Here is a 23,523-nt window from a genome sequence, read left to right as displayed (position 1 = left end):
GACTCTTGATATGAATAGTGTTTAAAAGATTGCGTTGTTATGTAATTCCATTGAAATAACTCAAATAATTATTTTATTAAAGTTGCGTTTAAATATTTTCATACCATAATGATGTTAGTTGTATTTATAAGAGTTTAAAATATGGTAGTGTTTTGGTATTTGTCTAAAAATCTCCAATAGTTTAAGAATTGAGGTTAAAGATATAAACATTTTTTTTTAATTTACCAAGGTACATTTTTAACAATAAAATCTTGATGTCTCAATGAGTATCAAAGTGAATAATATTTTGAATATGATGGCCTTAATGATATTAGTGAACTTATGGTCGGATCATTGACGCTAGAAAGAGGATCTAGCCTTAATTAAAAAACTTGTTTTCTATATGTTTAAAAGTTTTATATCGCTTAAGAATTGAGGTTGGATAATTTCTTTCTTCTTAATGTACAAAGATACATTTTCAAGGACAAAAAAACATGATGACCTAACGAGTGTCAAAACAAACATTACCCAATAATTCTAATGATGTTAGTGAACTTACAATTGAAACAAGTAGATTCCATAAAAGAATCATTGCTTGTAGGAAGAAATTGAAATAGAAATTTTTTTTATTGTTGTCATTATAATCTTTCTTATGAATAAAAAATAATATATATTATAAAAATTAAAGTCTTAAAATAAGAATTTAAAAAATAAAATGATCAACATTTATAATTTTATAGAGATTAATTTTTCTTATAATTTAAAGATGTGAGTTATATTTGTACTAGGAAGAAAAAAAGACATGCCTCTAAAAAAAAAATTAGTGTGCACAAAAAAATAAAAGTGGATAGTTATTATTTTTAAAGGTAATTATATATATATATATATATATAATTTAATCCTTAAATATAAGTTAATGAAAAAAATAAAATACAACATAAAAATATAATTGTCTTTGAAAAAGTGGACACCAAAAAAAGATATCTCCTTTATATATTATTGTAGATAATTATAATATAAAGGGATTCAAATCACTTGTCTTCTCGATGTGTCTCAATTCATATCTTATTAATAAAATAATTGACATCATTAAAAATATTCACCTATATGTTTATTCCTTTTATTTGTCCTCATTTTTACCCCTTAATAAGAGGAATAAAGGAAAGTTTTTTTAGAAGCGAAAAAAGGAATACCTTTTTTTAGCAGTTTGATTAGTCTGCGTTGTTGATTTTTTGTTTGCAATGTTGTTTATTTTGTGTTAAGGTGATGAATATCTTTAATTTTGTAAGTGTAAAAAAAGTATCTTAATAATTAATGAACATCTCGTGTAAGACCACAAAAGAAATACAAAATAGCGAGAGAAAAAAATAAATTCAACATAAAACACAAAAAATTAAATTAATATCTTTTTCATGTTAATATTAAAAAGATAATGTTACAAAGAAATTAATAATAAACATTAAAAAGATTAAAAAAACTACTAGTATAGGTGTTAAAAGTTTCTATCTTAAACTCTAGAGACTAAAAAAGATTTTAAAAAATAATTATGAAAATTAAAAAAATCATTTAAATTATAGAGATTAAAATATAAAGTAAGTAACATTATAAAAAAAACTTAACCATTATTATTATTATTTTTGTATGATCGTTTTCGTCTGCATAACAATTATTTATTTAATTTTTGAAACAATAATGTGTCACTTAATAATTTATTATGCAATCATAAACAATTTAATTATTCATTTGTACATATTCAATAATAATTAATATTAACTATCTATTAAATCATCATATTCTTCATTTTTTTTCTTCCTAAACTATTAAATAACATATTACTATGTATAGAACCAAATAGATTATCGTCAAGCAAATTTAATAGGCACACGTTACTCATATATACATATCGTTATAAAAAATCAATAATTTTTTTATAAAAAAAATGAAGTATAGAGATTAAAAATTTTATTTTAAATTATCGAGACTAAAAAAGTAAAATAAATAAAATTATAAGACTAAAAAATATTTTAACTTTTTTAAGATAAATTTTTTTAAACAAATACAATTAAAAAAAAACACAAAACTACTCATTCTATTTATAAAAAAATAGAAACATTTAAAAAAAAAAAAAAAAAAAAAGGTTTAAAGATCCATTATTTAATCACGTTCATCGTGAAAACAATAATGGTCTGGAAAGAGATATATGGAATGAACGTGGAACCTGATTTATACTTGTTTGTGAATGAAAAGTATGCTAACTTTGGAGGAGAGGGTAAGAAAAATCAGGAGCTTTGTCTTAGGGACCGAGACCGAGAGTGTGAAACATAAGCAAGCAAAAGAGATGATTAGATACACTGTCTCTGATACAACTGGACTTAGGAAAGGAACATGGACACCAGAGGAGGACCAGATATTGATTGCTTATGTCACCAGATATGGCTGCTGGAATTGGAACCTTCTCCCCAAGTTTGCAGGTAACCAAACTCTCTATTATATATATATTTCTTCCAATTTTGTATCTATCATATATAACAATTCAAGCAAAACCATATTCTGTTAATTATGTATGTAAAACTGGATTCGTACGTTTTTCAGGTTTGGAGAGGAGTGGAAAAAGTTGCAGGTCAAGGTGGATGAATTACTTAAGGCCAGGTATCAAAAGAGTGAACAACACCCAAGAAGAAGATGAGACTAACATGGTAATTTGTGGTGAAAGTGAAAGTGAGAGTATGATCTCAGAAAAGGAGCGAGTGATAATGGAAGAGCTTGTTAAGGGCCAGGAAGCTGCTACCCAACTCAAGGGTCTTTTAGAGAACCCCTTTGGGAGTGAAGACTCTCTCTCACTCTCACCAGAGCAACTCTTGGAGAATGTGCTCTCATCTTTCTCACAAACTATTTCTATCATTAAAGCCTCTTCTTTCCATTCACCTCCTCCTGCTCCTGCTCCTGCACCTCACGTTCCCGGTTCCACCAGTTATTCAGTGTCTGGAGATTGCAGTGTAAATTGGAACACATCCCAACAGGGTCAAAGGTATCTATTTCTAGGCTTTTCTTGTGATTTGAGAAATTTGAAGGATGTTCTAACTTCTAACACTCCTTATACAAATGTCGTTAACTTCTAAACATAGTTTGCAGCTTGCTTTGTGTTGCAATACTTTGCTTTGTATGATTCTTCATAGCACTTATATGCTCAAACATAGTTGTAGTGCAAATTTCATATATGTTTGGATTTTCTGCTATTTCTTGAATTTCTTCCGGAAGTTGTTGCATTGGATCGAAAAATGTTTTTAAGAACTTTTTCTTCTTTTCAATTCTAAAAAGTATTTTCATCAACCTCAGGAAGATTTATCGTACAATCTTGTCTTCTTTTCTTCTTTTCAATTCTAAAATGTTTTTAAGAGCTTTTTCTTCTTTTCATATTCTTTGTATAATTTTGTTTGTAGACTTAGATTTGGTAGCCTTTTTAATTGCGTGCTATACCTCAAGAAGATTTATCTTACAATCTTGTCTTCTAGTTTGTGTCTTTTTTCATTAAGAATATGTACATAGCAAATAGATGCAAATACTTGTAGATTTAGCTAATGACTTTCTCTCACTCTAAGCTTCAATATGAGTCTTGTCTTGCACTGCCTTGGTTGAAAATTTGTTGAGCATGTAAATTGTATTGTAAACTGCTTCTATCTCAATGGTGTTGGGCAAATGTTTCTACTTTAGCATTGATTTAGTCATGTCTAAGATTGTCTTACTGCTCTTAGAGATGTCATTTTGTTGTGGATAATATGCAACTGTAAGATGTCATCTAAAGTCTTCATCTTCATAGGACTTATCAAACTCGTATGAATTGTATTCTTTGTCTGGATCACTTCTAAGTACGTACTTTTATAAGTTTTTCACTTTGTTTCTTCACAAAGGCTTTAAACTTTTTGAATATTTTAAAGACTTTTGATTTTTCTTTAATGAAGTAGACCCATGCCATATTCTAGAAAAGTCATTAGTGATGAGGATGAAGCACATGTTGTCATGAAATGATGGTACATATCTTCATCAGTTCGCGAATGTCAACTTGAATCTACTCCAACAAGTCTTTAGCTTTTCATGCTTTTCCAATAGAAAGTAGTAGTCTATGTTGATTCTTGAGAAGATATCCTTCAAAAGCTTCATTATTTTCTTTTAGAGTTGATAGATCTCTTATGATATTTTCTTTTATATAGCAAATTCAAGATATGAGTGTTGAAGTGGCCAAACATTTGATGTCATAGCCATAAATCATGAACTTGCGCTTGCGTTTTCATGGCAAAGCTTGTAACATATTTAAAATTTATTATTTTCTTTATCAATTTTAACTTGAGTTAATTATTTGTTGTCTTTTGTTATCATGCATATGTCACCTTCAAAGCGAAAAGCATAACCTTTTTCCATTATTTGACTAACACTCGAGATTTTCTTTAAGATGATAAACAAGTATAACATAATTAATGAGTCTCGTACCTTTCTTGGTCTCTACCATGACAGTGTCATTGTCTTTTAATTCCACCATGGCGTCATTTTCCTATCTTACTTGACAAAGTCATCAATTTCTTTAAAGATGCTTTGATCATTAGCAATGTGATTACTATAACCGTTCTCCAAGTACCAGTTTCCACTTGTTTCTTTACCTGAATATTGGGTAGCATAGAAAAGATGTTGTTCATTGTCTTGCTGTTTAGCAAAATTTGCTAGTTGGCTAATTTTGTTGCGACAAATCTTTTCAACATGTCCAAATTTCTTGCAGTGTTGATATTAAGACTTTCCACGATGCAAACGATAAATTTTTCAAGTGACTTATCTTCTTATAGATGCCACATGGAAGATATTTGTTTTAGTTGAACTTAGAAAAATTTCTAGAATTTTTTTTTATTTCTAGAGATTTCTCTATTCAAACACAAGAAAATAAAATTGAATTTTAGATATTTTAATGAACAAAAGCATATGATACCTTTTTTTTTTTTTTTATGTTATCAAGAGAAGTTGAAATTTTGAGGTTATATATGTTGGACTTGTTAATCTTCCCATATGTTTAGAATTAATGCAGATAATATTCCTATATGTTGATTTTGGGTTCAGATCCGAGAGGTTTCCTTGTAATTTTTCACAGATGCATTTTATATTCTAGATGTTACAGTATGATATGTTCTATATAATAAATGACATGCATTTGGCATATTCATGAGTTGTTGCATTATTAGCTTTAGTTTTGACTTATTTCTTTTGGCTTAAGATCATGAATTCAAACTGTTACATGATGAAGATACTCATTTCCAACCCTTACCATATGTGTGTGATAATTATTAGATTTAGAGAAATCATCACATATCGTTAAAAGCTCTCGATTAGAAGTTACTTTTTCGTTGTTATATTTAATCTATAGCACATTATCACAGGGATGATGAAAGACTGCATGAAGGATCAGATCACGAAATGCAGAATCGGGAGTATGATAGCTTACATAATCAATTTCGAGGAAAACAGAAAATGGATTTTGAAAGTTCATGGTCCTTATTAACTATAAGTTCTGACAGAAACACTGATATGTCAAATTCACACGACTATTCTGGTCCCTCTTAAATTTATCATCTATAGTTTCCATTACAAACTATAATAAGTTGATACATTTTGATTTTTGATTTCTTTACTCATTAGAACCGAAATTATGAATGAGAGGAAGCATAGAACTATCTTAATATTGGGAATGTAGTTTATTTAACTATAATGTATCAATAAGAAAATAACAATTTTTTTACATTTCATCCAGTTGATAGTGGTGGAGTTAGAGGAGAAAATTTGAATCCATTTGGGAAAGCCATGCTTGTGAAATGGAAGGGTCTCTTCTCTCGACTTCTAGTAGCAGCTGAAGGCAGAATTTGCTCACATCTATGCATAGGGAATAAAACGCAACTTTGAAATAGGTATAAAAACTAAATGATTAATTAAACTTCATCGAATAAAATTATTATGCATAATACAACTTACCTTTTATTCAAGTTGATAATATTTTTAAAGTATTTTTTGGAAGATTAAAAGTATATTTATAGACAAAAAAAATTAGAAAGAGTAAAAGCATTTATTTTCTAAAAATATTTTTCAGAAGTATATTTTAGAAATAACTCACAATTTCATATTGCTAATAATAAAAAATATATTATTTATAATAATCCATCATAAAATCAATGAGTCGTACGTTTGGAAATGATGCTTTAAAAAAAATTCTCAGTGCATAAAATATAATTTAAAAAATAAAAATAAATTAATGAGTGTCTTAATTACTAAAAACAAAAAGTTAAGAAAGGAAAAAGTAAAAAGAATAAGAGTGGTACATAAAGAATGATTAGAGAGAGAGAGAGAGAGTAGAGAATGAAGGGTGAATAAAGATAATTTTTGAAAATAAAATTTATTTTAAAAGTAAATTAAAAAAATATTTAGCATTTAAAGAAAAATAAAGATTGGAAGTGTATCTGTTAAAAAGGGAAGGTGTGTATCCTTATTCCTTACTATAAGATTTACATAGCATTTTTGACGATTTAAACTGAGTCAAGATACTATTTTTAAGATTTACAAAGCAATCTTGACTGTTTAAGCTGAGTCAAGATACTATTTTTACCTTTGATTCTTATAATAATTGAGGGCTTTTAAGAGATTCTATTTAACGATATTGTTTTCATTATTTTTATTAACTTTTATCTTTTTCGATTATTATTCTTATTATTTTTATTTCAAATTTAATTTAATTTTTAAAATATCAATAATTAAAAAAAATTATATTGTAATATAAATTATTAATCATAAATCTAAAATATTAATATATTAAAAAAGAATTTTTATTATAATTTTTAACATAATATAATTTATATATTCAAAAGTATTTACTTATTATAAATTTTGATCATATAGAATAAACATTTACTTTGTGTATTATACATGTTAAATACCAACATTTAATAGGAATGTAACAAAAGCGTTATATAATTTAATTGCATAAACTTGAAAAATGAAAACATTTAAATATTTAAATAAAACAAAGATGTGTATAATATGAACTTATGGTCGTAAATAACAAATTATTTTTGAATCATTACACTGTAAACTTTTGTATCCAAGTCGAGACCTTGTCTGAAAATAGAGTTTCTTAGCTCTGTGAGGGGGATGTAATCAAGAATAAAGTTTCCAATGTAACAATAATATCTTTGTTTTAAAAGTTTCGAATATCTGGAAGTTTGAGTCTTGATGTTACTATTACAGACTCTACAAAGATGCTAATATTCATAGCTGATGTTTCGATAATGGCCCTGTTCTCAACTTGTGAAATAAATTTTGTGATTGTTTTTATATGTGAGATTCTCGTGAGAAGTTCAATTAAATAAACTCTTGTCTGAAAAGTATTATAAAATTTTAGTATTTTAAATTGGACAAGATTGTTATTACTGCAAGTGCTATTATTTTTCTTGCTTAAAGTCGGTCATTGTCAATAACATATTATTCAACGATGTCTATCCACAGCATTTTGAAGAGGACCATGGACTTGGTCGCTTGAGTAATCATTGCAACAAAATAAAGTGTATATAATTCAAAAAACAAGAGAAGTTTCCTTTATCATCGGCATGTGAAAAGCGATTATTATAAAATTATAGTTAGTAGAAGGCAACCAGGTGGAGAAATAATTAAACCGTCGCTCATGATATGAATACATGTATTTTTTTTTAATGGCTACATGCAAAGTTAGATCAGAGAATGGTGGCTTACCTTTATGTAAAGTCAAGAAAATCACCAAACTTTGAAAAAGATGCTAGACTTGTTAACCTCCTTGGTTCTAAATCCAAAACATTCAGCCAGGTAGTTTGCACAAACAAATGACATTCATTATACACGCTCCGAGTATAGTCATGGTAAAGAAGTATATATTGAGGTGAGATTATTTATTATCTAGAATCTACACATTTCTCAAGTTCTAGTATAATTGTATGGGGCAACCCCGATCATGCAAAATTTTGCTCACCAAGCCTTCGGTCACGAAAAGAAGCACAATGGTGAAAAGAATTGAGTACACGAATGTCTTACAAACAGCAGTTAAAAAGCAGCTGGTAGATAACGGATGTGCAGGGAGATTTCATACTTCTTCAACCTATTAAGAGAAATTGTCACAATAAAATTTGCAAAATCTTAATATAAAACCAATATAGTTGTTCTGAAAAGAGGGTCAGAATAACCTGAGGGAGGCTCATTAACTCAAAAACAGCTTTCTTAGGGGTAAGTTCATTGTCAATAATACGAGCAACTGCTGTCAATACAGGCATCTTTACATTATATTTCTGTGCCAAAGCAATCACAGCTCCGGCTGTGGAGACACCTTCTGCTACCTGCACATAGTAAGGATAAACATTTCAGTACCTGCCACTCGCGAGAATTTCAGGTATGATCAGGCACACTTGGAAACTATTAAGATACCTGATTCATGGAATTAAGTATGTTCTCAAGCTTCTCGCCTGATCCAAGTCGCACACCAACTGTTCTGTTTCTTGAAAGATTGACGAAACATGTAAGCATTATGTCTCCAGTTCCTGACAGACCAGTTATTGTAGTCGGCTTTGCACCCATCTCCAGAAGATAATTGAAAGAAAAAGAAACAAAATAGGCAGAACACAGATCAGTTTTATTTTTCTTTTCTTTTATTTTGAAATGGGGCTGTTCACGTGTCTGATTTTTCAAAAATCTAAACAGATTGATTTTATACAAAAGCTCAGCCAAACCCTTTTTAGAAAATGGACCTGTTCAATTTTTTCTAAAAATGGATCAGATTTATTTAAGTTGGATCAATTGAGTGCAGTTTGGTTCCACTTTATACTCATACATAGTTCAATTTTTCGTTTCACTTTATAAGAAACGGATTGGATAACTGAATTCTTTTTACCAAAGTAGATTGGTTTGATTTTTTTTTTTTTCAAAATAGTTTGGGTTTTATAATTTTGATTGGTTCAATTTTGATTCCGTCAACTTGGTTTCAATTTTTCGCATACTCCTAGGGATGAGTAAAAAAATCATATATTAAATGGAACCACTAACAGAAAGTAAATGTGCATGTGTACAACAATTGACGGTGTCTACTACTATGCATTTTAAGTACAATTAATATATATATATATAGCATCAAAACTCCATTCTTGATATTGGATTAGTCAATATATGCATAGTATATTCTATGCCTTCTGCAAATTAGATGTTGCATACAGCATTGCAAAGATTGTTGCAGTCATTTAAGAGGAAACCAGTTTAGTTCTCTTTGGAATGATTACTTGGAACAAAAAAAGGAAGGGAAAAATTTCTACCATTTGCAAGGAATTCTAAGAAATGATTTAATAGAGGTCAATAACCTTTGTTGCAAGCCACCGTATCTCTGAACAGCCTTGTGAGACAAGAGCAGCCATTGAGTTGTTACCAAGATTCATACCTTCTACTATCCCAGCTGCTATTGCAAGTACATTCTTGAGTGCACCTGCTATTTCAACTCCTGTAACGTCACTGGAGTTATCAGAGATTACAAGCTGAACATTTGCACCAATATCTGTGTGTATAGTTATTCAACATTCCATACATAAAACAGAAACAGAAGCCAGGGCATACTAAAAATAGGGGAGAAAGATTAAGCAAGCAGGAAAGATATACTAATTCAGAAGGTAGAATAGAAATCTAGACAGAAATTAAAACAAATCATTTACATATGAAATTCATTTTTATTTAAGAATCTACTGGAGGTCATTTACCTTGATGTGCTGATTCTTAAATGACTCGAAGCTAGTAGTTGCTGAACTTTATTTGCCAATTTTTTGTCTTTTGATGCCACCACCATTGCTGTTATTAGAAAATGGAACCAAGAGACAATTCACTGGCTTTCATCATTTATATAATTAAAAGAACAAAATCCACACGTGTAAGTTGCAACTTAATTGTCACCTGTGGGTAGCTTATCCATCAATTCCAGAGCAAAAGAAGGCCCTGATAGGGCAACAAAAGGCTGGCGAGGATTTCGTAGTGCTTGAGGAATAATTTGAGCCATCATCCTCAGCGTATTCAGCTCTAGGCCTTTGCTGAGAGATATGAATGGCAAGCCTGGATCAACATACTCGGAAACACTCTCAAGAAAAGATGCACTAAACTGCCATATCAGAAACAAAGATTTAGACAGTGACATCTTTTACAAGCGTCAAATACTCAAATGCTGAGATTCATCATATGTATTATTATATTCGATAGCAATGATTCAAACTAAAATGAAGCATCCATTACTATTTACTACTCTACTAATATTAGGTCTTGTTTGGGTAAGTTTCACTACAAGTACTAATAGAAAGAGAAAATCGGAGGTAACATGAATTAAGCTTCTCTTTTAAGTTAATAACTTAAAATCAACTTATGCACCTCAACTTCTGAAAATAAAAGTTGAGGTGAATAAGTTGATTTTAACTTGTGGAAAAACTGGTAAAAAGAGAGATCGCGAAAGAAATCACAAAGGAAAAAAGAATGTTTGCAAGGTTTTCTTATTGACCCCCTCGCTGAGCCACGCCAATGTTCAATCAAATTCAGTATACAAGGCAATTTCGAGAGTGCCCGCTCTCCCTGATTACAATCCTCTCCCCCCTCCCTTCCCTTATATCTTCCTATTTATACAATCTAACAGTCCCCACAGAACTGTTATCAGTTAGTTAATAAAAATAACTAACTGCCCCCCTTTTCCCTCCTAACATAGACCTGTTTAACCATAGGTCTCCTATCAATACTCCCCCCTCGAGCTATCACCTTGTCCTCAAGGTGAAATTGTGGAAATGTGGCATCAATCTTGGCTGCTGTCTCCCACGAATTTTCATAGTCAAGCAGGTTGTGCCATTTGATGAGTACTTCCAATTCCCCTGTGCTGCTGTACCTGTAAGCTAAGAGTTCAGCGGGTTCCGATTGCAATTCCCAATCTACAGAAAGCTCTTCCGAAAGGGACTGCACGTGTTTTTCTAGTGGAACGGCCTTCTTTAATTTGCTAACATGAAAGACTGGATGAATTCTACTGTTTTCTGGTAACCGCAACTTGTAAGCCACCTCACCCACCTTAGCCACCACCTGAAAAGGACCATAATATCTAGGACTCAATTTCTCATTTCTCCTTTTCGCCAGCGATTTGAGCCTATACGGTTGGCCTTTTAGATAAATCCAATCTTCCACCTCAAATTTCACGTCCCTTCTTTTCCTATCCGCTTGTTGTTTCATCCTATGCTGTGCCTTTCCAATGTTAGCTTTCAATTCCTCCAGAATTCCATCCCTCTCTTCTGCCATTACATTCACAGTTTCCACCTTGGAAGGAAAAGTTTGAGCTTTGAAAATAGCAGGAGGATCCCTTCCATACACAGCCTTGAATGGAGTCATGCCCGAAGACTGATTATAATGAGTGTTAAAACAAAATTCTGCCCAAGCTAACCACCTAGGCCATTGCTTGGGTTTATCTCCCACAAAACACCTCAAGTAATCCTCCAAACACCTGTTAACCACTTCTGTTTGTCCATCCGATGGGGGTGATACGCTGAAGTATATTTCAATTTCGTACCTGCTGATTTAAACAACTCTGACCAAAACTGACTCAAAAACAACTTGTCCCTGTCAGTGACAATGGATTCCGGAAATCCATGCAGCCGCACCACTTCCTGAATGAACACTTGAGCCACCTCCTGTGTAGAATAAGGGTGTGATAGGGGTAAAAAATGGGCGTACTTGGATAGTCTGTCTACTACCACCAAAATAGTATCTTTGCCTAAAGCTTTTGGAAGTCCCCCAATGAAATCCATAGATAAGTCAGTCCATATTTGTGTAAGAATTGGTAATGGCTGCAGCAACCCTCCTGGCGCCAATGTCTGATACTTATTAGTTTGGCAAATGTGGCATTCAGTCACAAATTTGGTAATATCCTTCTTCATTCCCTTCCAAAAAAATGCAGCCGACACTCTCTTGAAGGTCCTGAAGACTCCAGCATGTCCCCCCATAGCTGAAGCATGAAACTCTTGGATGATGAGAGGAATCCTGCTGGAATTCCTGGGTAAAACCAATTTGCCTTTGAAAAATAATTTTCCTTCCTTCAATTCATACCCCTGTTGCTGGTCCGGGTCTATGACCAATTTCTGTATTAATGCTTGCATTTAACATCCCCCAAGAACTCTTCTTCCCATCTCTGCCACTCCTCCATTTCCACTCTTGATATGGCAGCATACATCATCTGCCTTGAAAGTCCATCCGCCGCCTTATTCTCATAACCCGGTTTGTATTGGATTTCAAAATCAAATCCCAATAATTTGGTTGTCCACTTGTGATGCTCCTCTCCCAACAATCTCTGCTCTGTAAGAAATTTGAGGCTCGTCTGATCAGTTTTTATAATGAACTTCCTTCCCATCAAATACTGTCTCCACTTCTGAACAGCCACTACAATCGCCATCAATTTCCTTTCATACATTGATTTTCTCTGGGCCTTTTCAGAAAGTGCCTTGCTCATGAAGGCTAAGGGTATGCCCTCTTGAAGCAGCACGACCCTAATCCCTTTGCTGGAAGCATCTGACTCCACTACAAACTGCTTGGAAAAATTCGGTACTGCCAAAATGGGTAATTCGACCATGGCCTGTTTAAGTGCCTCGAAAGCTGCAGTGGCTTCCCTACTCCAAACAAATGCTTCCTTTTTTAACAATTCAGTTAGAGGTCGGGAAATCACCCCATATCCCCGAACAAACCTCCTATAATATCCGGTTAGACCCAGAAACCCCCTCAGACCTTTAATACTCGTAGGTTGAGGCCACTTAAGCATGGCTTCTACCTTGGAAGGGTCTGCTGCCACCCCCTTGACCGAAATGACATGACCCAGATACTCCATCTGCGGCCTTGCAAACTCACACTTCTTCCTATTAGCCACCAACACATTTTCTTTCAGCAAAGTCAGCACCTGTCTTAAGTGGGACTGATGCTCTTCCAAACCCCTGCTATACACCAATATATCATCGAAAAATACTAAAACAAACTTCCTCAAAAATGGCCTCAATACTTCATTCATTAACCCCTGGAACGTTGAGGGTGCATTAGTAAGGCCGAAAGGCATCACCAAGTATTCATAGTGCCCCTCATGTGTTCTGAAAGCAATCTTGTGAATATCCTCCTCTCTCATCCGAATTTGGTGATAACCAGATTTCTAATCCAATTTGGAAAATATAGTGGCCCCAGTCAGTTCATCCAACAGCTCATCAATAACTGGAATTGGAAATTTATCTGGTACGGTTACCTTATTCAACGCCATGTAATCTACACAAAACCTCCAGCTCCCATCCTTCTTTTTAACCAAAATTATAGGACTAGCATAAGGGCTGATGCTAGGTCTAATAATCCCGGTTCTCAACATATCCTGCACCAGTTTTTCAATCTCATTTTTTTGATAATACGGATACCTATATGGTCTGAGGTTAGGGATCTCTGTCCCCTCCTTCAAATTGATAGCATGGTCTTGCTGTCTTGATGGAGGTAGTCCCTGGGGTTCCCTGAAAACCTCCTCAAACTCCTCCAGGAGTTGCTGAATACTATCAGGAACTGCTCTCATCTTCTCCTCTGACTCTGTTTCAGCCACACAACATTCCACCCAATAGATTTCCTCCTCCTCCTTCAATTGCTTGAGGGTGCCTTTCAATGGTGCTTCCGACACACTCAAGGAAGAGTCACCCTTGATCTGATAGACCTCTCCTCCCACTTTAACTTTCAAGGTTCGTTTATCAAAATTAGCCTTAATTTCTCCTAGCCCCCTCAACCACTCCATTCCTAGTATCACGTCAACACCATCCAAGGCAAACAGATAGAAATTCTGCCTCAAAGGAACCCCCTGTAACTCCATTTTCAACCCTGCGCACATCCCCTGCGCCTTCACACTATAACCATCCCCTACCTTCACCCAATACGGTTTCTCTCCACCACCAACCCCAATTTCCTTACCACCGAATCAGCAATGAAATTATGGGAAGCCCCACAATCCACCAAAACCAAAATTGAATTATCACCTATCTCCCCCCAACATTTGAACGAATGATTTGAAGTCATTCCCACCATACACCGAAAATCTAATGTTGTGGTGGACGGCTTACCACTCCATTGGATTTCTTCCTCTTCATCCTCCACTACCACGCCCTCTTCTAACAACATTATTCGGATTTGCTTGTTTTTGCACACATGTCCCGGTGAATACTTCTCTTCACATCGGAAACAAATCCCTCTTCTCCGCCTGTCTTGGTACTCCGCATCGGTAATATGCCACCAATTTGTTTTTCCTTCCCCCTTCCGGTCATTCTCCTCCTTCGTCCCCGTGGGTTCCTCATGTTTCTTCTTCTCTTCGTCCCTCCGGCTGCCATAAATGTTCTTGTTCCATCCCCCTTTGTTATTGGTGGTCGACGATCCACCCACCTCCTTCCTGAGAATAGAATTTCTGGACTCTATCAATAGAGCCAAATCCATAATTTCTTCCAATGAATTGAGTTGATGCAACCTCAATTTCGCTTTAACCTCCTCCTTGAGACCATTCAAGAAAATGCCCTTCAAATAATTGGTATCCCCAATCCGAAGAGGCCCAGTGTAGTCAGCCACACTCCCTTCCTGCTTAGGGCCCAACAACACCTCGTAAGGGTTTTGTACCATCTCGGGCTGGAATCGTCTCAACAAGGCCCCTTTGAAACCCACCCACGCAGAATTTTGGTTTCTGCCTTCCCACCATTGGAACCACGCCAACGCCTTCCCTTGCAACGCCACCATAGCAACCTCCACCTTCTCGTCCCCCAATACCCCCTTCAGTCTGAAATATCTCTCCATCTTCCCAACCCATCCCAACACGTCATCCCCCTGGAACAGCGGAAGTTCCAGGTTTCGCCACTTCCACCCATTCTTTTCCGTTCTTGGAACCACTGATATTTCATCCCCTTCGCGGCCGTTACTTCCCATTGTCCCCATGGTCACTCGCATTTCCTTCAACTGCTCCAACATCTCGCGCATAGCCCCCTCGATGTTACGCCGCCATTCACTTTCCTCCGTTGCGCGTTTCTGTATGTCTTGCAATCCCTTTTCCACCTGTTCCAACCGAAACTCCATCTTCTTTTCCATCCTTGATCGCCTCAGGTTCGAACCAGCTCTGATACCAGTTGATAGAATCAACTGGTAAAAAGAGAGATCGCGAAAGAAATCACAAAGGAAAAAAGAATGTTTGCAAGGTTTTCTTATTGACCCCCTCGCTGAGCCACGCCAATGTTCAATCAAATTCAGTATACAAGGCAATTTCGAGAGTGCCCGCTCTCCCTGATTACAATCCTGTCCCCCCTCCCTTCCCTTATATCTTCCTATTTATACAATCTAACAGTCCCTACAGAACTGTTATCAGTTAGTTAATAAAAATAACTAACTGCCCCCCTTTTCCCTCCTAACATAGACCTGTTTAACCATAGGTCTCCTATCACAAAGATTCAGATAGTGACATCTTTTACAAGCGTCAAATACTCAAATGCTGAGATTCATCATATGTATTATTATATTCGATAGCAATGATTCAAACTAAAATGAAGCATCCATTACTGTTTACTACTCTACTAATATTAGGTCTTGTTTGGGTAAGTTTCACTACAAGTACTAATAGAAAAAGAAAATCGGAGGTAACATGAATTAAGCTTCTCTTTTAAGTTAATAACTAAAAATCAACTTATGCACCTCAATTTCTGAAAATAAAAGTTGAGGTGAATAAGTTGATTTTAACTTGTGGAAAAAGTTTCATTCATTTTGTTTATCATTTTCTTCTTCTATAATAAGTTTTTACATAGCTGATCTTGCCTAGTGGGATAAGGCTTTTTGTTGTTGCTTCTATAAGTGCTTATAAAAAGTTCATCCAAGCAGGACACCCTGCTATGCTAACAATTCCCATTGATTGAAGAAGTAATAAAAAAAAGAACAACAAACTCAAATGACCTGAACAGGCACTGCATGGAGACAGTAATCCGCACCAACCAAAGCAGATTTGGCATCAGTTGTGGCAACTACATTTTCCGGCAAACTATGATCCGGAAAGTACTTACTGCCCAACAAAAATAAATACAAAACAGTCATCTAAAACAGATACCGATGACAAAATTAGATGATCACAACTCACAAGTTAACCTGTAATTGTGCAAACTATGAGCTCAGACAAAACGGTTACCGATTACAATGGCTCTCATTGATAGACAAGCAAACTTGAGGGTCCCGAACCAACATCTTCACCTCTAACTCGGCCTTTCTGTTTGCCACATGAGCAGCCATTGCCGTCCCAAACGACCCCCCTCCAAGCACAACCACCTTCCCTCAACCAAAAAACAAATAAAATTCTCAGTACCCCACAACACACAACAAGCCATAAACAAAAAGTTTGATTTCTATGCATTATCAACGTAAAAATCATTACACGACAACCAATTAGAAATAATGGTGAGAATGCCTTTCAAGGTAGATATTATAAAAGTCAACCAAATTACAATTCATATCCATTTTCTTTAGTAAATTACACTGACACCCTCTCTGTTTTCTTAAGGCTTACGAGGTTACAGAGTCACAATATAACGTTTTTTTAAACAATTAAGGGTTTATTCTTCGTTTTTCAATAGAACCACAGTTATCTTCTACCCGAATCAACCTCGCTTGAACTGGTAGAACTACAAAGAGAAGCAAAGTGTTCCAAACATAATTTCTGATTGGATGACATAAAATTCTTGCACCATCATATTGCGTACTCAACAAACCACATCACACTACCATGATTCAGATATAAATCCAAAGAAAGAAAGTAAAACTCAACGATAACACGCGTGCGCACGTGTCATAATTTCTTCACTTTGTAATGGAATTGGAAACAAATTGTAACCTTATTCGTGCGTTGGAGGACGTCGGTGTTGGCCTTGGAGCGCCAGGACCTGGACCACCGGACGAGTTTCTCCCAGGCGACTCGGACGATTCTCCGGCGGTCCCGGGTTGGGTCGGGTTCGGAGTCGGGGTTCGGGTCCGGGTCCTGAGTGGGAGAAAGAGAAGCATTTGCGGCACGAGAAGTAACGCGAAAGGTGAGAAAGGAGGGTTTGGTGTGAAACTTGGAAGGGATATTGTTAGTGTTGTGAGGTTTAGAAGAAAAGAACGGTGTTGCCAACGGCGCTTCCAACACTGCCGCCATTGTCAAAACTTGTGAAACTCACGCCGCCACAGATTTTTCCTTGAGGAATTCCCACAGGATAGGAGAAATAAAATATAAATGCTTTATATTTTTGTTTTATGAAATTCTTTTTATTATGTATTTCTTTGTTTGTAAAATTCTTTGGATACATGGATTCTCTATGTTGTATTATTCAAAGAAATTTCTTTTTTATGTGTATATTTTAATTAAACACATGCACTGCAATACAGTTGATTGAACACTAATAATAATACTAGAAGTTTATTAGGAATTAAAATTTGTTTCGTCTAATTTGTTATTCATTTATTCATCGAGTCTGTTGTAGATTTGAAATAAATAGAAAAATAAGGAGGTTAACACCGTGTAGTTTTCCTATAAAGCCTTGATATAAGACTAGTTATTAGGGTGGAGTTGAGTGAGGTTCATCCTTGAATGATTAAGATTAGGCTATATCAAAGGTGGTAGTGGTTTATTAGGGTGGATGGGTCATTCTTTACATCATCATTAAGATTAGGCATCATAAAATTAAAGTTTGAAAAATTCTGATTGATGAATGTGACTTAAGGCATGGCAACGGGGCGAGGCGGGGCGTGTTTTACGTTCCCCGTTCCCGCCCCGCAAATTTAAATCGTCCCCGCTCCCGTTCTCGATATCTGCCGGGAATAAAATCTGGGTCCCCATCCTCGCCCCCGGCGGGATTCAGGTTTTCCCGCTCCGCCCCCGCTCCCGTTCCTATTCTTTTTTCTTTTAAATAAATATTAACAATTTAAAAAAATATAAAAAAAAAGTAAAATAATATAAATTTTTACATATAAATATTTATAATTTTGGTTTATATATATATATAAATAATTTTTTAATTATATTATTAAGAGGGGCGGGGGCGGGGGCGGGTATGGGGGCGGGGGCGGGGTCATACCCACCCCGCCCCGCCCCTGATTTTATCAATCGGGGAAAACCCAAACCCGAACCCGATAAACACGGGTTTTCCCCATCCAAATCGGGGCGGGTTCGGGCGGGTACCCACGGGACGGGTTAGATTGCCATGCCTAGTTAAGGCACCTGAACATTCTCAATAGACATTGAAGTTTTAGGTCGCATATATTTTACCTTTGCAAAAATTTAATTGTATTAATCATCTTGAGGATTCATAAGAAATGCTTAAGTCTTCAAATAAAAGAAATTGAAATATTCTCTAACTCAATTAAATAGTGACACGTGTTATCATTTTAAAATTTATTTTCTTTCCAAACTTACCTTTTATTCATTCACACACAACAATTTGACATTAGTCGAAGAAGTTGAGGCAAGGCCATGTATATGCTCTGTTCTAAGGTGGGATTGCAAGTGTTGATGGAATCATCATTATAACTATAACAACTCTACTTAGAGATCGTGATTATCATCGTAGTGCTTCATCTTATTCCTTTTGTTATTCTTGAGGTTGCTAGTTTAAGTTCTTAATACAATTCAATACTAGTCATTGGTAGCCCTCGAGTTCTTTCCATGGACCAAAGAGAAACCTAATAGGTTATTGTGGAACATTTACCAAGAGCTATGCACAAGGATATGTTTGTTGAGTGAAGCTAGAAAATTTTCTAATAAAAACATGAGTACATTTTAGCTTTAGAAAAAATGTTCTCCCAATCAATCTACATTGTCCACATGGCATTGTTTATTTAGTTGGTCTCTATAGTTGTCCTAATTTCATGTTTTAAACTTTTAGTATTTGCATATGCATAAAAGTAAGCTTTGGTTCTTGTAATTAACACTAGAAAAACATTTTGGTGATGTAAAACTACAAAAAAAAAATAAAAAAAATTGTGTAGGTACAAAAACTTAAAATTAGGTCATTTTTTGTTGGACTTGTAATGAGTTTGATATTTGCAGCAATGTTGTCTCATTAACACTATACCACAAGCAATATTGACAATACTACCAACGAGGTTGCTTCAGAGCCTTCCAAGTTTATGATATCGGGAGAGCATGGCAAAAGGCGAAGGCCCTATTTGTCTTCTAGCTTGTCACCAAATACTTGCATGTGGAGTGAATTGTGGATGGTGAAAATGTGAAGAATAAAATATGTGTTTTCCTATGGGAAGGGTAAGTTTGGAAGAAAAAAAATAAATGTTAACATCATCAATGTTTAATTGAGCTAGAGGATATTTTGGTTTCTTTTATTTGAAGGCTTAAACATTTCTCTTCCATCACTATTACCTTAACCTAGGTGTGTCATGTTGATCATCTTAAGGATTGAATCACCATTACCTTAACCTAGGTGTGCCAGGTTGAAGAGCTTAAATCTTCCAAAGTTCATGGATGTGTCAACATCCAAGCTAAAACTTAAGGGATGCTTAAGTGAGCATATAAGGCCTTACAACTCTTAGGCACTTTTAAAACCATATGGCCAATAAGGAAAATCTTACATTGATTTAATATTGTTAGTATATAAAGATCGCTCAAACCTATCCCATTTTTGGTAAACCTTTACGCTTCTTAATAAGGTTGAGAAATGTTGGTTCCCTTTTTTTTCATGTTGGAGACGTTGAGGAGAAGGTGACACAAACACCTTTACTATGCCACCATTTGGTTTCCCTTTTCACTTTTTCTACTAGTAGTGTTAAACCATAAGCATAATAGGAACTATCGATGAAAAGGATAAAAAGAAAACACATAAAATAGTCACAAAAAGAGGAATTCAAATAAAGGAAGAATGTTCACCTTGTCAATAAGTTTAGATCGTAAAGCATGTGATGAAAATGAGAACAAATACTCTTAGGAGTTTAATCCTTCAAAAGACGAGGAAAAATGAGAGAATAAATTATATCAATGAAAAATAGAGACACATTAAGAAGGCTTAAGGTACCAAAGAAAATTTAAAGTATTGAAATTTGTCCTTTTGAATTGATTGTCAAATGTAACATAAAATGACCACAATTATCTACCTTAATAGGTTGTGAAACCTAGGGATTGTGACCTATAAATTTTAGCCACATGTCCCATAAATGTCGTCACTTAGCAAGCAAATTAACTAATCTCTTAACATATGTAGAAACTCTTTTAAGTCTCCAAGATCTTCATACCCACCCCCTTAATTCACTATGGGGTTGGATTATGGTTGTTAAGATGTTCAAATCGATAAAGAGGCAACCTAACTATTAACTATGAGAACAAATGGATCATAAGTTTAAATGTGTTCAATTTATAATTGTGAATGAACTTGGATTGTAATCCTAAAAGAGATTGAACCTAAAACTACAAGTATGCTTGAAGCAACTAATAATTGAACCATTAGAGATAAACTCCTATTTAACGACTTAAATATTTGTCAACTTTTCCCATTTTCTTCATCGATGCACCAAGATAAGGGCTTTTATTACGGGTTTACATCATTAGGCCTAACCCAATAAAATTAAACTAAGATTAAAAACTTATGCCCAAATTCTTATTAGGTCGAGAAAGCCATCTAAGGCTCGCTAAAATCCCACTAAGTTATTATGGTTTGCACCCTGATGGAGATCTTTATGCTTAACATGTCCTTGTTGCCTAGTCACACCAAGCATGTTAAGGACCATATAATATTTTGTTATCATAGGTTCTTGCACCTTTTGAGATTACCTCTTGGCTATGGTCAAGTGTCTTAGCATTAAATCATCCACATATGATTTGTTGTGACTTACCCATGTATTTGAGCCCTATAAATCAACTATATGTGAAGGCATCATGTAAATACATCTTTCCATATACCATTGTGTTATTAGTTTAGACATTGAATTAAATAAAAAAATTATTTGAAGATAACCACCGCCTTCACCCTTGCATTTAGACTAACAAACCCCACCTAATCTTATAGAGAAAAATATCTAAGGGGCCTACCAACCATTTGGGTATAGATAGATAATTGATAGGTTCAATTTGATTCTTTTTGTTACTCTTTTAATTAGTAGTTTCAATTTGATACTTTCATTCTTAAAATGTTCAATTTAATCCATTAATTTTTAAGAGCCATGTAATGTTACCCTTTCGATTCAATTTAGACTATTGACATCAACTTTTTTTCACACAACACAACAAAAAAATGAAATAAAATCATTAATCTAAATTAAATAGAAAGGACAACATTGCATATTTTTAAAAAACAAGGAATCTGATTGAAACATTTAACAACAAGAGTCAATTAAATAAAAGGGATCAGAAGAGTAATTTATAAGTTTATTTCATCTGCATATATGTTTTGTTTGGTTTGAGAAAGTGAATGTACAAAAAGAAACTATATACAATGAATTTGGATAAAATGAGAGTGGTAAGAAAAATTTAAGGTTTATTTGATATGAATGATAAAATAAGAGAAAAATAAAATTTATTAAATAATTGTCAGTATTAAAAATATGAAACTATAAATAAATATAAAAATATTTTAAAAAAATGTAAAAATAAAAATAAAATTTGGTGGGTAGATATCGCATCTTTTTATTTCTCTCTGATCAAATAAGAAAAATTTATACTAAACCTTTTTTCCCACTCCTTATCTTATTTGTTTCTTACATCTATCAAATGAGAAAATCACAATTCTTTTGTGAATCAAACATTTTATTTAATAATTTTATAATTTTTTAATAAATTTTGATCAATAATAAAAAAATGTGTCTAAGATAGCGTGTTACTACTAATATTCCTTTTATCAGATAAGATAATAATATTTTTCTTTTAAATACTACTTCATGTAAAATTTGAACTTACGACTTTGTAACTTATTAAATTTCTTATTTTCATATTCATTATTTTTTTTTATCATAATTCCTCATTTAATTTTTTTTATTTCAATTGTTTTAATAAAATATTTAATATTTAATTGGTAAAACTTCAAAAATTATAAAGAAAATTGATTTTTTCTCTCTTTATAATCACGATATTTGAAAATAAAAAAATTAATATTTCTAATGTTAAAAAATTATAATTTTATTTAACTAAATTTTGATGGATTGAAAAACACATTATAAAACATGAAAAGCTAAAGTAATTGCCTCAACGTCCATTTCTTTTGAAAGTAATGGATACTAATCTTTTGAAAAGAATTCAACGAAATCATTCAGTATCATTTTTTTTTATAACATGAAATCATCAAAATTTTGATATATATCTATTTATATTATGTCACTTTATTTAAGATGATAAATTAGTTGAAACAAATAAAATAAAAATAATGATAATAATTTTTATATGTATATATATATAACAAATTTCAATGATAGTTCATTTATAATAAGTTAATTTAGGTAAGTAAATTAACTACCATTTATAAAACTTCTTTCACACACACAAATATAATACATTAATTTAGCTAATAATTAAATTTGTCAGATGTTGATTTTCTTTGGGTAATGTAAATTATTAAATGATTTAAGTGTACCTATAATTCTAAATGAGTTTTGTTTGAACTTAAAAATTACCAAAATAAAATTCAAACTGAATAAAGCTTATTAATAAAATTATAAAATAAAAAATGCAGTATAAAAATTACATATAATTTTCAATGTCACAGAACCTATATATAATCGTAACAAAATTAAATGCAAATGTCAAATTTTTACCGTATTTATTTACATGCAAATATCACACTTTGTACAATAACATGTATTACAATAAAAAATTAAACGAGTTGATGTATTCTGTTTATTATATTATATTATTGTAACATTTGTTTCACTTTATAAGATTTTTGTATTAATTTATTTGTATTTAATTTTTTTTTATAAATCTCAAATAAAAACGTAACTTAAATATACACGTTCTTAGTATTTATTTAAAAAAAATGGGGGAAAAAAAATCAAAGTAACATGAAACACTTAAAATGCACAAAACAATTTGGTGCCATAATAATTGAGAAAGCCACAAGGGCCAGTCAAATGAAAATCAGAGTAATATGCATGTAATCTTAAATGCAACCTTTATGATTAATCTGAATTCAACCAACTCACTCATCGTTGATCAATTTGATTTGGATTTTATTTTACTCAAAATTAGAAAAAAAAAAATCATTATTTAACTTCGGAAGAAAAGCATCCCAGCTCACGAAACATGTTTGCAAATTAGAATCTATTTTTTCCAAAAAAGTAAATGCAGCAACCAGCTTCAAATCACCGTTACATCACGTGGACGTTACCCCACAAAATAAAAAAAAAAATTCTGCCACGTGACTTTACTTTAGTACCAATCAAAGACTATGTAAGATGCATTTATGTACCCACATATATACATTATAACTCGCATCTTTCACAATTTAATAT

General features: G+C 33.3%; 2 protein-coding genes across 3 annotated transcripts; one reads left to right on the top strand and one right to left on the bottom strand.

Annotated features, from left to right (window-relative positions):
* The first annotated feature begins 2,161 nt into the window (after positions 1-2,161).
* Positions 2,162-7,430, top strand: LOC109795041 (uncharacterized). 2 transcript variants are annotated; one of them, XM_083063055.1, is made up of 3 exons: positions 2,162-2,450; positions 2,572-3,007; positions 5,768-7,430. In XM_083063055.1, the coding sequence occupies exons 1-3, from the start codon at positions 2,219-2,221 to the stop codon at positions 5,769-5,771; spliced, it is 672 nt and encodes a 223-aa protein (XP_082919181.1). In that variant the 5' UTR covers positions 2,162-2,218; the 3' UTR covers positions 5,772-7,430. The 2 variants fall into 2 exon arrangements, with proteins under 2 accessions (XP_082919181.1, XP_020210037.2); XM_020354448.3 differs by lacking the exon at positions 5,768-7,430 and adding an exon at positions 5,397-5,766 and having other exon boundaries at positions 2,163-2,450.
* A 457-nt stretch (positions 7,431-7,887) lies between these two features.
* Positions 7,888-17,316, bottom strand: GLY1 (NAD-dependent glycerol-3-phosphate dehydrogenase family protein). Its single transcript, XM_020354315.3, has 9 exons — positions 16,937-17,316; positions 16,238-16,374; positions 16,009-16,114; positions 9,958-10,159; positions 9,768-9,855; positions 9,378-9,525; positions 8,455-8,604; positions 8,217-8,366; positions 7,888-8,131 (listed from the first exon to the last, which is right to left on the bottom strand). The coding sequence occupies exons 1-9, from the start codon at positions 17,234-17,236 to the stop codon at positions 8,117-8,119; spliced, it is 1,296 nt and encodes a 431-aa protein (XP_020209904.1). The 5' UTR covers positions 17,237-17,316; the 3' UTR covers positions 7,888-8,116.
* Positions 17,317-23,523: the final 6,207 nt, after the last annotated feature.

Source organism: Cajanus cajan, chromosome 9 (assembly GCF_000230855.2).
Source record: "Cajanus cajan strain Asha chromosome 9, NIPB_CcT2T_4, whole genome shotgun sequence".
In the NCBI taxonomy this organism is placed as follows: Eukaryota; Viridiplantae; Streptophyta; class Magnoliopsida; order Fabales; family Fabaceae; genus Cajanus; species Cajanus cajan.
Note: the sequence above shows the minus strand (reverse complement) of the source record. Positions and strands in the feature narration are given on the sequence as shown.